The sequence below is a fragment of the Triturus cristatus genome, chromosome 10 (assembly GCF_964204655.1).
Source record: "Triturus cristatus chromosome 10, aTriCri1.1, whole genome shotgun sequence".
NCBI classification, from domain to species: domain Eukaryota; kingdom Metazoa; phylum Chordata; class Amphibia; order Caudata; family Salamandridae; genus Triturus; species Triturus cristatus.
This window is the reverse complement of record NC_140593.1, coordinates 358194517-358208003: the sequence shown is the minus strand read 5'-3', so window position 1 is coordinate 358208003 and position 13487 is coordinate 358194517. Positions and strand designations below refer to the sequence as shown.

Sequence of the window (13487 nt, the reverse complement as noted above, 5' to 3'; positions counted from 1 at the left end):
ACAGATAACTTGAAGGCTGAATACAATTTTGGCAGGCAACAGGCCGGGCTTAGGCACCGTTAGCCGCGCAGGAAGTAAGACAAAGTTCATGGATACAGATGCAGGTCCAGGCTGGAGCATTCAGAGGCAGAAGTAAGAAAAGGCTCGATGGCAGAATTCGGGGCCTACCTTGCCAGAGCTGGAAAACGTGAAAAGTATACCATATAAAGACGATGGCAAGGCATACTTAGGAACGGAATATCTGGCCCATTCATGGCAGATATGAAAGAGTACATATTAACGTTGGACACAATCGTATTTGCGTCTTCATAGCTTGAAGTGGAGGGAACATACATGTACTTGTAGCATGTACATGGAGCCGTTGGGGTCTAGATAGGGGACACAATTGACCATAAAAATTCATATTTCCTCAAGAAGACGACAAATCAGGGAGTGTTCACCCGTCGGTTTGCCATCAATAGGACAGTGATTGAGAGAAATTGCTGATCCATACAAATTAACCATCCTATAAGACTTACCTGAGCTGGCCTCAGAAGCCAAAAAATTTACAATGTAATTTAAAGGTGCTGAAAAGGGATTGATACATTTTTCCAAACACCAGCTTGCCCATAAAGCCCCATGCTGATTTGTATGCTTTAGTTGTTCCTGGGGCCTCTTGCGAAATGAGTTGGTCAGAGTGGTTAGACCCAAAACTTTCCACGCCAACAGGACCAAGGGACTCTCCAGAATTAGAGCATGCGGATGACCCAATGGGTCTAGGAGAAGATTGCTGTAAGAGGGAAGAAGGACCGGGAAGTCCACCGTCCTCTCCAGAAGAGATGGAAACCAAATCTGGGACTGCCAGAAGGGGACCACAAGAACCAGAGAGGCAAGCTGATGACTGGTCTAAGCGAGAACCCTGTTGATCATGAAAGGAGGAAAGGCATAATTGCTGTGAAGAACAGTCCTGGAGGAAATCGTTTGTTGCAAGAGCCAAAGGATCCGGACGCCAACAGAAGAAACGTGGAAGTTGGGAATTGAGACAAGAGGCAAAGAGATTGAATTGCAAAGGGCCCCATTTTTGAAAGAGAGATTAAAAGACGGATGGAAGAAGCCTCCAATCGCTGGAATCTTGTAGATAACGAGAGTGCCAGTCTGCAATGGAATTGAGATTGCCTGGGAGATATTCCGCTCTGACCGAGATCTTGTTGAGAAGATAAAATTCCCAGAGACACTTTGCTAACTCCGCTAGGGGTTTGGACTTGGTGCCACCTAGATGGTTGATGTAACGCACTGCAGAAACATTCTCCATGCAAAGGAGAATAGAACAACAAACTTTGTTTTTTGCAAGACTTCTGATCGCAAAGGAGCCTACAAGCATCTCTAAACAGTTTGTGCAATTTCGGCTCCTCTACAGACCAAGTACCTCCAGTCGAGATCGTGCCACACCGTGCGCCCCAACCTGTCGGGCTTGCATCGGATTCGAATACAAGATCTGGGGCAGAAGAAAAGATGGTCCTGCCGTTCCAGGCATCTAAATGGTCTATCCACCATTGAAGTTCTAGCCGGGACTCCTGATCCAAAGAAATCAGGTCGGAGTAAGCCAGGCCTTGACGCAGATGACGAATCTTTAGGCGCTGGAGGGCCCGATAATGGAGAGGGCCTGGGAAGATAGCCTGAATAAAAGCGGACGAAAGACCCACGACCCTTGCAAGAGACCTGAGGGAAATCGAGTCGCTCCGAAGCACTTGAACGATTTCTGATTTTATTGTGGATACCTTATACTGAGGCAGATGAAGGGAAGCGGTGGAAGAGTCTACTAGAAAACCTAAAAACTCGGTTCATTGAAATGGAATGAGCAGGGAATTCTTGGGGTTTAGAAGGAAACCCAGGTCTGAAAGAAGAAATTGAGTGATGTGTAAGTGAGATAACAGAATGTGTTTGTTCAAATTCATCAGCAGTATGTCGTCGAAATAGATAATCAATCTGATCCCGAGAGACCTTAGATAGGTCACCAATGGTGTCATAATCTTTGTAAAGCGTCATGGTGCTGACAGACTGAAAGGGAAGGAACAGAAATGGTAAGTTACTCCTAGCCATTGAAATTGGAGAAATTTCCTGTGAGAGTGATGAATAGGAACAGTGAGATAGGCATCCTGAAGATCACATCTGACCATCCAATCGTTTAAATGAAGGGAATCTCTGAGATGGATGATGGTCTCCATCTTGAGGTGGCGATAAACCACAAACTGGTTGAACCGTTTCAGGTTTATGACCGGACGCATTTTCTTGTTTTTCTTTTGAACCAGAAAGATGGAACTGAGGAACCCCGAAGGATCTAGAGGGGCAGACTGAATAGCGTGTTTCCGGAGAAGCGACTGAACCTCTAAAGAGATAAGATTTGACATTTCGTCTGCGAAGACAAGAGGAGGGAAAACTGTCTGGGAAGGTGGAGCGTAAAATTCAATAAGATAGCCTTGGATGGAGTTTTAGGACCCAAGGATCTGCAGTCAGAGACTGCCACTTTGGGAGGAACAATTTTAGAAGGCCCCCAACAGGGGGAGGAACTGATTGACTCACTTTGCTGGGAATTTTTTCTGAAGCTCTTCTTTCCACGGCCCTGGAAGCCTCAGCCTCGTTGAGGGCAGAATTGGGGCTTGTATTCCTGATAATTGGTGTTGGAATTAAACAAACCTCTGGAGACTTGGTTGTGGAAGGAACGTCCGGCAAAGCGACTCCTGCCTCTGCCGGCCCGTCCCAAAACAAGTTGGGAGAAAATCTTTTTAATAGATTGCTTAGCTTTGTCAATGGACACAAATGTTGTGACAATCTTGCTAAGGTCTTTCACCAGAGAATCACCAAAGAGGAGACCATCGGCCTCGATACCGGGATCCAAAGTGGCCAAGTTAGCCAACTTGGGATCCAATTTTATTAGGAGACCTTTTCGCCGCTCATGGGTAATTGCTGAATTGACATTGCCAAGAAGACAGAAAGCTCTTGGAACCCAAAGGGATATCTCTTGGGAATCCAGATCAGTGCCAACTAGATGGGCGGATTCTGCCATGTCAAAAATATGGGCCAGAGGACCAACCACGTCCAATAATTTGTCCTGACAAGTAGACCAAGCCCTTGCATGGATCTTTCCCAAATTTGGAAAAGAAGGTCAACAAAGGCTGGTCAATAGACGGAGTACTAGTTATGTTAGAGGAAAGAGAATGTTTAGGGCATTACGATTTAAGTTTGGACCTGGTGGATTTGTCCAAAGGTAAATGCAGTCTAGCTAAAATATAGTCACCAACATGTGAAATGGGAAACCATTCTGTGGAATTTGGATGTCGAATAGTGGTAGGATCAAACATGGGAGTACCCTCGTATCCAGGAGGTACTTGGTCTCTAGAGAAAAAAGGATCAGTTTTTACTTTCTTAGCCAGATGAGAAGGATCCTTGGCATCAAAATTTTCAAACAAATCATCAGCGTCACCAAGATCATGATCAGTGTCCAAAATTTGAGAAATTACCAATTTCTCAGGTACCTCAGTATGCTTAGATTTAGCTTTACGTTTTCCATCAGAAATAGAAATCCCCTCTTTAGAAGGAGGCCTGGGAGGCACCAAGTCCTCAAACTTGTGAGAGGAAACCTCATTCAACATTCGTCACACAACAGAAAAATCGCGTTTAGTGCTGGAAGGTACCAATTTCTTTTTTCTGCTATCCCCCGCAGACTGGGTCAAAGCTTTGGACATAAGTGACAACATTGAATTTTACATGTCTTTGGAAAAACGCCTCATAGATGCCTCAACAGCATGCTCAACAGATGAATTAATAAAAACATTTAGGTCCTTTTTAAATGCCTCCCTTTCCTCATTTTGTAAATCTGAGCCCTGAGAGCTATTCAGATTCATAGTTGTGGAAAAAAGAAAGGAAGAAAAAAATAGGCAGTGAGGGGTTAATAGCAAGAGGCTGAAAGGAGCCCCACCCAGTGGGCGTGAAGCCTGAAGAAAAACCTGACCAGGAAGTATCAAACCACTCCCAAAGGCAGCAACCCAGTCGGAGCAACGCAAAGGCTGAAAGCAGCGTGGACCAGGGGAGAACTGAAGACGCGTTGAGTAAGCGCTTCAGAATGGGCCACTAAGAGGAGGAAAATGTCAGCAAATGGCCGCCTCGCGTCGCGTGGAGAACACCAACGACGCACACGAGGAACCAGGAGCGCCCAAAACAGTGGGGGGGGGGGGACTTGTGGAACACAGAAGCGGACAGCAATGAAGCGCACGGCGCAAATCACCAAATTGCAATAAAGCAAGAAAAAATACATACATATACAAAACAATAAAACAAAATGGCGAAGATAGGAATAATGATAGTGAGTACTTATCTTGACTGCGAGCAGCAAGAAAAGAGGGCTGCTTGCAGTCAGGACTATCATTATACCTTAGACTGTGCGGTCATTGGTTGTTGATGTTGATTCTATTTATTCCCATTGGTCAATCTTTCGTTTGAACTTCTGGGAACTGTAGTCTTTATAAGTTTATCTTGGCTGCTATTCTTATAAAAGCAAGATCAGAAAGCATAATAGGAGCCTCCGGTCTTGCCATAAAATTATATGAGTCAATAGATATAGATGACATCTGTTTACCGATATGCCACAGTAAACAATACACAATGCTTGTTAGTCATTAATGCCTTACCAAATGTGCATGAATTGGGAGCAGTCTCATATAGTTGAGCAAGAAATGGGACAATGGTTGTGCTCAGTGCTGTAATGCAAGTTGTGCAAAAGGCGGCAGCATAAGTTTCACGCTGATGGCATAAAGAATGTATATTTGCTTGTGGCATACCATTAACAGTGTTCCACTAAAGAACAGGTTCCATACCATGGGCATCGATCTGCAGATGAGTGAGAAAAATACATTGAGTCTAGATGTTTGGCCCCGCCCTCACCATATGACAATTTCAAGAGTTATGGCAAACTGCCTTATTCACAAAACATAGAGGCATATTGTGCATTGCACTCCAGTTACGGAGATTGTTCATGAAATCTACAGCATCCACATCCATTTCTAGAGTACCCTGGTTACCCTTAGACCTGTATGTGTAAAATCTTCCATTGCAGAAATTTCCAATTTGAATACCATTTTGTTTATTCTATGCATACCCTTGAAAAATGGGGGCATTCATGCTGTGTCTCGCATGAGCAGCTTCCATCCTTTTGCATTCAAATCTGCGCTGAAATAGTTTTTGTGAAGCTTGTCCTCATAATTTACTTTAGTAACAGGTGGTAATGTTGAGGTATCATAGGTTGTGCAAAAGATTTTGAAATGGGTATTTGGATCTCATTATTAAATGTGAGCATACATTCAATTTACAGATTATATTGCACTACTTTATTCTATAATCGCCATGGATGTCGATTCGCCAAACTACCAGGGATACCAGACGTCTATCTTTTGTCCTTTGACCTCAATGCCTTCCCAGGAATTGACATCATATGACCCTGATTTTAGTCCAGGGAGTCATGTCACACGACTCTAAGCCTTATGGCATTACAATAATTGACATTGCTGAAGGTCCCTAATAACTGCATGTTTGATATACAACATAAAACAGCCTAATATATTTTTTAGATGCCACCTATACTATGGTCCTGACTTGATCTTTGAAAGTTCTGGAGCATGATTCTCACCCTGAATTGTAGCGAAAGAATGAAGTGAGTGAGCCAGACCTCTTATAGGGAATTTTTCCCCTAAGGAAAATTTAGAGAAAAATTAGGTCAAATGTTGCATTTTAAAACAGAATTTTCACATACATTTTCAAAAAAGCAATAGGGTCTGAAAGAGCCTTTATTACCAATCGCTGACTCTTGCTCACTTTCACTCACACACACATGCTTACGCATAAAGACACATGCTTGCACATACACAAGTTCTCTCTCACATAATCCCTTACCCCAAGCATGCACACAACATACATTTTAAATAGTTTTTTTTTACTTATCTCTTCTGCCACAGAAGTTCCAGTTTCAGCTCATTGTGCTCCATTTTATTACACTAATAGTGAATACGAGATAATATAATGAAAAAATGTCTTGGACTAATAATTAAATATCTGTTTCTCAAACACCAAAGTTTTACCTCAATGTTATCACCTCAAACTAGGACATGAAGAGCACTCACTATGATGATTTTAGTACATATGAATCCGTTGGTAATGGGAATTCCTAACATAATCAGGATTGCAAATCTTGCCACAACACCACACTAAGAATTGTTTGCCCACAAGCACAGGAAGAATCTTTTAAAATATGTGCATGGTAAAGAGCTCGAAATCCTGAGGGAACACACAAGAATCAGGGTGCAAACACCAATTCCAATGGTTATTTCCCATTCCCATGGGTTTCAACTTGTAATGGTGCAGTAATACTACACCCATAAAATATTGCACTCCATGCTATTGAGTTTCCAGTGGGTGGTATACCTACTTTGGGGCAAGGATTACAAAGCAACACTATTGCATGTCCTATCACATCTCCATCCATGATGGTAAGTCAGTACTTGGTACAAACACCTTTTACCACCATGTCATGAAAGCAGGTTTCTGGAGGTGGTAATGTATGACAAGAATATTTATTCACATACGTTGTTTTGCATTTGTGTTGTGGTGTTTTATTTTCTCATTATGGCAATGAGTTTTTGTTGTGTTTTGTACTTGCTTTGCTGCGTTCTGTTTTGATTGTTTTGTTGTTTTGTGCCGTTATGTTGATATGTGTTATATCATTACATTCTGTTGTTTACCTTAGAGATGGCCGCAAACACTGCCACATTTCCACTGAAAAGCGATACATGCCTTTTTTCATGTTCCAGTCACAAACAACCATTTACTGCTGTTTACGGTGGTAACATACTGCTTACGGGATTAGTAATCCCTTATCTGCGGCAGACACCTGTCTTTAGTTAGCACTTATAATGCTCACTGTGAGATACAGCCCCTGGAGTCCTGTAGATCTAGTAATTAATGTTAATTATATGGGATGGATCTGAATAGCATGCCTTTTCTAAATGTGATTTACATGACAAAAGGTTTAGGCAAGTTGAATGGATGCACAGTGATAGTCGGAACCACCCTATAAATGTATTTTCAGTGTAAACAAGTCTAAACTGTTCATTTTCTGCAGGAAAAACATAATGAAGCATGTTATTTACGTGAACACAAAGAAGAGTTGATAGAAGAGCTTGCCACCACAATCGTCCAAAAGGTACAGTATGATGTATTTAGTTTTTCTGTATCAAAATGTTCCAAATGAACTGAGCACAAATAAAGTTAATCTTCTGCGTGGCAATAGATTCTAGCTCGCAAAAACTATGTGAACATGCCATATAATAATTATTGTGTCAGTGCCTTTCTATTTACTGTATGATCATCGTTAAAATGTAAATAGTAATAGGAACCAAAAAAATTAGAACATGAACTACATGAAACTGATTGATTATTTGCTCAACTAAGTCACCAAATGCAAGTATCTGCAATTAAATGCAAAACAAATAAAAATACAAGCATGTTATCTGCAATCAGTTATCATTGTGGATGAATGACTAGAAATATATACATAAAGCATTAATTATGATGAACTATTTGCGAAAAATGAACATTCTCCCATCGGCCATCTTTATGTGAGCATAATGTACTGTGTTGGGTGGACTCTGTGCCCCTGCCTGGATGCCGCTGACTGTGTATTCCTCCTGCAATGCCATTTTCACCTGCAGCCTCCTGGAAGGCCTTGATTATTAATTACGCTGCTTAGCTCTCTTGCACCCCTCATCATGGGTGGTCCCAGGAGTGCTAATAATGCATGGCTAATGCATTTTTGTGCGGGGATGCGGACACCAACAGAAAAATGCGTTAGTCTAACCCCTGATGCGTGGTACTTGTCCGGGATGCCGGGGTTTTGGATGTAGCAGCAGAGCCAGATGAATCTTCAAGTCCATGCAGTGGCTTTGTAGCAGGAGTGCATCGGTGTCCTGTAACTGATTTTGGAGCCATCTATGTTCCATGCACAGCTGTTTCTCTGCCTTTGCGGAAGTGTGATAAGCTACCATTTTGAGGGCGAACATTCGAGACCTCTTGTATATAATTTAGTATATACTTATATGTGTATGTAATTTGTGGGCTCTGGAGATCAGCCCTAGGACGAGTCTGCATCCGCTCAGGGACTTTTGTTTATGTTTAACAGCCTCTATTTAACTGTCTTGATAGAAAACGACCAGTAGAGGTCAGTAAAATAACAGAATTGCTTTCTACTTTTTCAACTGCCTCAATTTAACCCCTTCCATGCGGGGCGGATTCCCCCGCGGTGCTGACCGTTGCTTGCGCGGGCGTGGTCATGACGGAACGGTTCCGTCATGAGCACAGCTCAACCGACGCTCATGACGGAACCGTTCCGTCATGAGCGTCGAAGGGGTTAACTGTCTTGATGGAAAACGACCAGTAGAGGTAAGTTGTCACTCTTCCTACTAGACTTACTTGGTTGAAGTCGAGGACGATAGCCAGCATCCAAGGGAGCGAAGAATAGGGTTACCCCTCTGCCCTAAGGTATCTCTACCCTCAGTAATATTGTTACAACTGAGAAATAAATGACACCTCTGGGAAGAGCTGGGAACATACAGGGAGCTCTGGGTAGTAGGGCAGTGGTGGTTAGGTCTTGATGGGTATAGGCCAGGTACACGTAAGAAGCACTGCAGCGGTTTCAAAACAAATAACAGGGAGACAAAGGGAAAGGAGAGAAGGACAAATTAGTATAGAGAAGGTACTAAGCAGAAGCACTCTATGTTCCCTCCCCCCTATAAGCAGACAGAAGAGTATGAGGCTAAGAGGTTGTGTACCTTCTTTCGTGTGGTAGCTAACAATGAGAGGAGGCCAACTCTAGAACAGTTCGTCCAATGAGAAGCCCATGCAGGGGAGAGTCGTATGGCCGGTTGGAAATGTCAATAAAGTTTTTTGTATGGCTGGTTGGAATTGTCAATAAAGTTTTTTGTAGAAAGCAAAAACCAAAATAAAGTTCACACCGTTATCCACGGTCAATGACTGCAGACTAAGTCTTCACCAACAACAGCCTTGGAAAATGGGGCGGAGAAAATCACAACTGAACAAGAGGTGAACGGAGTCACAATTACTCGCTTTATGCAGGAAGCGTTCAGTGCGTTCAACGTACCGGTAACGCAGCTGTCACACAGAGTATGCTGTGTTCCGCTGACTGCTGACTCCACGGACCCTTCGTGAAGAAGAATTTAGAACCCCCTTGGTCCAACGAGGAAGGAATAGGATCCCGACTATGTTCCCAGCGGGGGAAGGATAGGAAGTGAATGAATCCCAGCAGGCGTCACGATTGGAGGACCCAAAGACGGAGAAACAGAAAGAGGACTCCCAGTTGCGGGAGCAGTTCTCAGAGCCCAATGCCCAGGAGGGCTTACACCGGTCACAACCAAAGCAAGGCAGAACAACAGCCAGAGTAGACCAGAGTTGCTAGCAGAGCGTCCGAGTTCCGAGGTAGGCGGAAATCCAAGAATTCCAAATACAGGTGCGGCGAGGTTTCAACGAGGTTCCCAAGAGCTTCGAAAGCCAAGCACTGAACGTAAAGAGGGGCTTGGTTTTAAGCACATGTTCAACCAATCAGCTTGTTAGCTTACAGAAGGGGATGGTACACAACATAGAAGGGGATGGTACACAACCTAGAGCCAGCCAGATGCATTATGGGTATTGTAGTGGGAAAGTAGTGAGTGCGGAAACAGTGCAAGTGGAGACGCGTGCAACAGTTCTCCCCCCCAAAGGCCTATTCACAGGTCGAGGTTTGTCCGGAAATAAAGCATGAAAGCGTCTAACGAGACGAGGGGCATGAATATGTTCAGCAGGTTCCCATGACCTATCTTCTGGTGCATATCCCACCCAGTCTACCAAGTACTGGAGCCTACCTCTTTTCCTTCGGGAATCGAGTATTCGTTTAACTTCATACTCCAATTGTCCTTCCACCGAAATGGGGGGAGGAGGGGGTTCCGGACAAGAAGGGGGTTCGTATTTCTTTAGTAACGAAACATGAAACACTGGGTGGATTTGGAATTCAGGGGGCAATTCAAGTTTGAGGGCTACAGGGTTGATGATACGGGAGACAGTGAAAGGCCCTACGTATCGTGGTTGAAGTTTTCTTGGCCCAGCTAATCTAAGATTTTTTGTAGCCAACCATACTTGCTCCCCCACGACATAACTGGGGGCAGGTCGTCTATGTATGTCAGCTTGCTCTTTCATATGATGTTTGGCTTCTTGTAGTCGTTGTTTAGCTGTGTCCCAAATGGACAATAACTGTGCATGATGTGCATCTACAGCAGGAATATCTGTCAATGAGGGCGGGAGGTGTATAGGTAAACAAAGAGGATGGTGACCTGTCACAAAATAGAAAGGGGAAACCTGAGTGGCTGCGTGACACGTGTTGTTGTAAGCAAACTCTGCTAGGGGTAACGCTTGTACCCAATCACTGGTAACTGTTCCTAGCAGACACCTTAAATACTGTTCTAGGGTTTGGTTTGTCCTTTCTGTCTGTCCATCTGTTTGGGGGTGGTATGCTGAGGACAGCCGGTGATCTATTTGTAGAGTGCTACACAAGCCCTGCCAAAACCGGGAAATGAACTGGGGGCCTCTGTCTGAAACTATGATAGAAGGTAAACCATGTAATCTCACAATCTGTTGTATGAAGATGTGAATGAGCTCTTTTGCTGAGGGTATCTTCTTAAGAGGAACGAAATGGGCCATCTTGGATAACACATCCACTACAACAAAGATGGTCTGATATCCTTGACACAAAGGTAAGTCAGTAATGAAATCCATGCTAATGGATGACCAGGGAGAATGTGGGATAGGCAAGGGTTGTAACAATCCCGCTGGAGCGCAATGAAGGGCCTTTTGTCTTGCACATGTGGGGCAAGCCTTTACATACTCTAGTATGTCTTGTGTCATTCCCTTCCACCAGAACCAGCGTTGACAAGAGTGGATAGTCTTATCCCCTCCAGGATGACCCGCCAAAGGAGACGAATGACACCAGTCCAAAAGTAATCTTTTGAGTTCTTGAGAAGGAACAAATAAACGTCCCTTGTGAAAAAACAGCCCCTTGTCAATGGTATTAAGGGGATTACGCAACCATTCTTCCTTATTCAGGTTGGAATATTCAGAGGCGAGTCGGGTCATAAAGAATTCTTCCTGTTCTGCATCTTCTAGGGCCCCAATCTTATGTTCTGGTATGATTAGAGGGGGACTTTCCTCAATGTTTTTATTTTCTTTCCCTATTCGTGATAGGGCATCAGCTTTACCGTGCTTTGAACCAGGTTGGAAATGGATAATAAAGTCGTATTCACTAAAAAAGGACACCCACCTCATCTGCCTAGGAGTTAGGGCTTTGGCGGATTTAAAAAACTGTAAATTTCGATGATCTGAGTATATGGTAATGACATGTGGGGATCCTAAAAGATAATGTCTCCATTCTTGAAAAGCCAGTTTTATAGCTAATAACTCTCTCTCCCCTATGGTGTAATTTTGTTCAGCTTTAGAGAGAGTCTTGGAGAAATACGCCACTGGATGCAATGTGCCATGTTGAGGGTGTCTCTGTGAAAGAACTCCCCCCACCGCATATTGGGAAGCGTCCGCTTCCAAATAGAATGGTTGTGCAGTGTCAGGATGTCTGATAACTGGGGCTGTCATGAACTTTAGCTTGAGAGCTTGAAATGCTTGTTCAGCCTTGTCATCCCACTGAAATATTACTCCTTTCTTAAGAAGCCTGGTGATGGGGGCAATGAGAGCTGAGAAATGTTCAATAAATCGCCTATAAAAATTGGCGAATCCTAAAAACGACTGGATCTCTTTCACTGAACTAGGACTGGACCAGTTGATTATGGCATCCACCTTAGACAAATTCATATGAATGCCTTCAGGTGAAATAACAAATCCCAGAAAATCCACCTTGGTGGTATGAAACAGACATTTGTCGAGTTTGGCAAAGAGATGGTTTTCTTGTAACTTTTGCAAGATCAGGCGTACGTGTTGTGTATGTTCTTCTGTGGTTTGCGAGAACACCAGGATGTCATCAATATAGACAATCACAAAGACGTCTAAGTATTCTCGCAAAATGTAATTAATAAAAAACTGAAAAGCAGCAGGAGCATTGCATAAGCCAAAAGGCATTACGCAATATTCAAAAAGTCCAAACTTTGTGCGAAAAGCCGTTTTCCATTCATCTCCTTGCCTAATGCGAATTAAGTGATAGGCACCCCTTAGATCTAACTTGGTGAAGATTTTAGCATTCCGAACCTGGTCAAGAAGAGTGGAAATGAGCGGCAGAGGGTATTTGTTTTTCACTGTGACTTTATTGAGGGCTCTATAATCCAGACATGCTCTTAATCCCCCTTCCCGCTTGGGAAGAAAAAAAAGGGGAGAGGAGACTGGTGAGGTAGAATGCCGGATAAAGCCCTTCTTCAGCATATCCTGCAAATAGTCATATAGGTATTTGTTTTCCGACTCTGTGAGAGCGTATATTCTGCTCACTGGCAGGATAGCCCCTGGAAGCAAATCAATACGGCAATCATAAGCCCTATGAGGGGGCAACGCAGCGGCTTTAACATCATCAAAGACATCCTTAAATGATGTATATTCCGCAGGCAAGTCCATGGTCCCAGAAGAATCCATAGCGCAACATAACGATGTGTGCCATGTGGGAGACTCTTGATAACAGTGCAATAGGCAATAATGAGACCGAAGTGTAACCGTACGGGCTACCCAGTCTATCTGTGGATTATGGACTTGTAGCCAAGGTCCCCCCAGAATTGCCCCAAAGTTGGGTGTATCAATTAAATCAAACTGGATGGTTTCTGAGTGTCCATTGTCACAGACCATAGTCATCTCCGGTGTTTGAAAGGCTAGTAGTCCAGAAGACAAAGCAGTCCCATCCACTGCGCTTATTTTCTCAGGGTGAGTCTTGGGCACGAATTCTATCCCTAGAGACTTGGCCAGTTTGATGTCAAAAAAGTTTCCTGTAGCTCCACAGTCAAGAAGTACAGGCATGTTTTGTTTATATTGAGAAGGAAGTATTAACACTACCATTACGTTGAAATGCTTGGGTACCAGGGGAACTGAATTTGCCAATACATGAGAGGTCTGCACTACTGAAAGACTTGAAGGGTCGACCTCTGAATCCCTCAAGTCCGTCAGTTTTCCGAGGTAGTAGCATTCCCACTGAGAACAGGTGGAGGTTTCATCGGACTTTTTGGTTTTATAGGACATTCCCTGGCATAGTGACCTCCTTTTCCGCAATATAAACATAAATTAAGCTTTCTTCTCTTATCTTTCTCAGCACTAGATAACGGACCTCTTATGCTTCCTATTCACCTCTTCTCTCGCTTAAGCGGTGATCCAATTTCACTACTAGATCAATGAATGAGGAACAGTCCTCAGGGGGATCCACAATTTGGGAAAGGATATCC

At 43.5% G+C, this 13487-nt stretch overlaps 1 protein-coding gene across 2 annotated transcripts in view; it reads left to right on the top strand.

Moving 5' to 3' along the window:
• The window catches only part of MYRIP (myosin VIIA and Rab interacting protein), a 1544915-nt gene that overhangs the window by 1039570 nt on the left and 491858 nt on the right, over window positions 1-13487 (top strand). For both annotated transcript variants that reach the window (XM_085631574.1, XM_085631575.1), the window contains exon 7: window positions 7148-7228. In XM_085631574.1, coding sequence (XP_085487700.1) covers window positions 7148-7228 — 81 coding nt within the window. The remainder of the gene's footprint in view (window positions 1-7147; window positions 7229-13487) is intronic.